General features: G+C 37.6%; 1 protein-coding gene across 4 annotated transcripts in view; it reads left to right on the forward strand.

Annotated features, from left to right (window-relative positions):
- The window catches only part of LOC107085039 (multiple C2 and transmembrane domain-containing protein 2-like), an 80,228-nt gene that overhangs the window by 74,070 nt on the left and 4,033 nt on the right, over positions 1-2,125 (forward strand). For all 4 annotated transcript variants that reach the window (XM_015375168.1, XM_015375171.1, XM_015375169.1 and 1 more), the window contains one exon: positions 815-856. In XM_015375168.1, the coding sequence (XP_015230654.1) occupies positions 815-856 (42 nt within the window). The remainder of the gene's footprint in view (positions 1-814; positions 857-2,125) is intronic.

A 2,125-nucleotide genomic window follows, 5' to 3' on the forward strand; every position in this document is an offset into this window, starting at 1 on the left:
TGAATGATCATTCAGTGCTTGAAGCACCGCCTCTGGCGGTCAGTAGGGATGAAATAGAACAAATGTGACTCAGCGAGACGTTTAAACCAGTGTTAGGCAGAATTCATCAGCACCAATCGTATAAAAAGGTGGGAATATTTTGTAATTGATATTTATCTTCATTAAGACATTATGTTCAGTCATTGGGATAGCTTTAAAGTCCCAGATAACCACACCCACATCTTCCAGTCCATCCTTTCATTTGATCAATTTTCCCACTGTTAAATAAAATGCTTTTTATAACTATACTTATAGTAAAATAAAATAAAAAATACAGTGTTTGCTGTATTTTTATTCCATTTTCAGAGTGAGATTTTAAAAACTCGATGCGGATTTTCCATCTTTTCATTTTAAGATTTTAAAAAATAAATGCTTCCATTGTTTTTACAGTTTAAATGTGTTTTTTCCAGCTTGAAGCGCAGATTTAAAGTGACACTAATGCTTGTTTATTAATACTAATCTATGTGGTGCACAGCTTTTTAAACACCTCCTTTGTGTGAGTGCTGCTGATGTTCTAACCATGATTATAGGTTGTTAATATATTCTGGTATGCGAGTGTGAGCCTGAGAAAAAGCCGGTGCTGCCCGTCGGCCTGCGACCCCGCAGGGCCGGCTGTTTGAGGAGGCTAATCTCAGGGTCACCGCTGAGCTGCAGGATTTAGTCCAAACTTTACATGTTTTAGCAACACAAAGTTATTTTAATTATTTTTTTATTTTTCCGATTAGCGACTCCTTTAAAGCTCCCGTCTTGATTGTGCTATTTGTTTTAATTTCAGGACAACATGGATTTGGCGGATGAGGAAGAGGATGATGAAAAGGTACGTACCTTTTAAGGGCGGTTTATTTTTAGAAGCTCTGTATTGACTTTTGTGTGCTGATAAATAAAAACAGAGTTATGATTTTTCCCGTGTTGACAGAGGCATCTCCCTGTCTGATCTATGGCTGTGTGTTGCTAAGCCTTTTATTCGGCGCTAAATCTTCCGCCGCATTTTGATTCATGCCAACCACCAGTTGTATTCCTTTTTAAACCAAAAGACGTTTAGGCCTAATGAAGATCTCACCAACCTGTTTCCACTTGTCACAACTTATTCATATGGAAATGGAGGGGCGGGGGAAAAGCTCTGCTGCATTGGGGAAAGTCCCTGAGCTTAACCAACGACATAATACCATCAATATAGAACTAATGACAGCACTTAGACATGCTTCTTTTCTGAAAGTTAGTGTTGACTCTGCTGAAATGCTTTTAGGCTATGGAATATGTCTTGAGAGTGACAGCGGTTTATTGTAGACGTTTTGAAAGGTCTGATTCATTGCGGTTCTCATAGGGATTCCACTGGGAACGCGACCCTGAAGCGGCCAAAGGGCTGACGGATATTCGGCTATCCGTTTGTCTCAACATGCGGTTTGGGAGAAAATCCCGGCTGTGTCTGCAGCGTCCTCACACAGCCCATCTCCTTTCTTTAGATGTTTAACCATCCGTTAGTCTCTGTGCTTTTGATGTGGACATGTTTGAGTTTAAAGTCTCTCTCTCTGAGCAAAGACCTTCAAAGACCTGCTGTTTACTTTAAGGCAGTTCTTCTTACAGGCGTTTGTAGAGCGACCTCCCAACAAAACTTCTTCTGTTTCATAATGCACCGACCTGCAGGGTAGATCTCTACAACCTAAACATTCTCATCAACTGAACGTGAATTACCTCAAATATTACTATCATTCTATTAGAATATGATATATTATTATTTGATTCCTGGTAAAACTCTTCAACCAGCATAAATTTTCAAATTCAGCCATGAAAAAGACTTTTCTTTGATCTTTTGTTTAACATTCAAACAAAATTGATAGTAACCATTAGTCATGTTTTTAGTTACATCTTTGAATGAAACATTAAGAGTTGTTTTGATAATAATAAACATGACATTTTCCTATTAGGTTAGACTTAGTGTGGGTTTAAGATGTTGTTCCTTGAATTTATTAAAGAACTAAAAGAAGAAGAAAGTATGATTGAGTAGTTAATATTAATAGTTAACATAGAAAAATACATTTGGCATTCCACAAGGTTCAGAGTTTGGATCTGAACTTTTAAATCTATA

Source organism: Cyprinodon variegatus, unplaced genomic scaffold, assembly GCF_000732505.1.
Source record: "Cyprinodon variegatus isolate N-32 unplaced genomic scaffold, C_variegatus-1.0 Scaffold114, whole genome shotgun sequence".
In the NCBI taxonomy this organism is placed as follows: domain Eukaryota; kingdom Metazoa; phylum Chordata; class Actinopteri; order Cyprinodontiformes; family Cyprinodontidae; genus Cyprinodon; species Cyprinodon variegatus.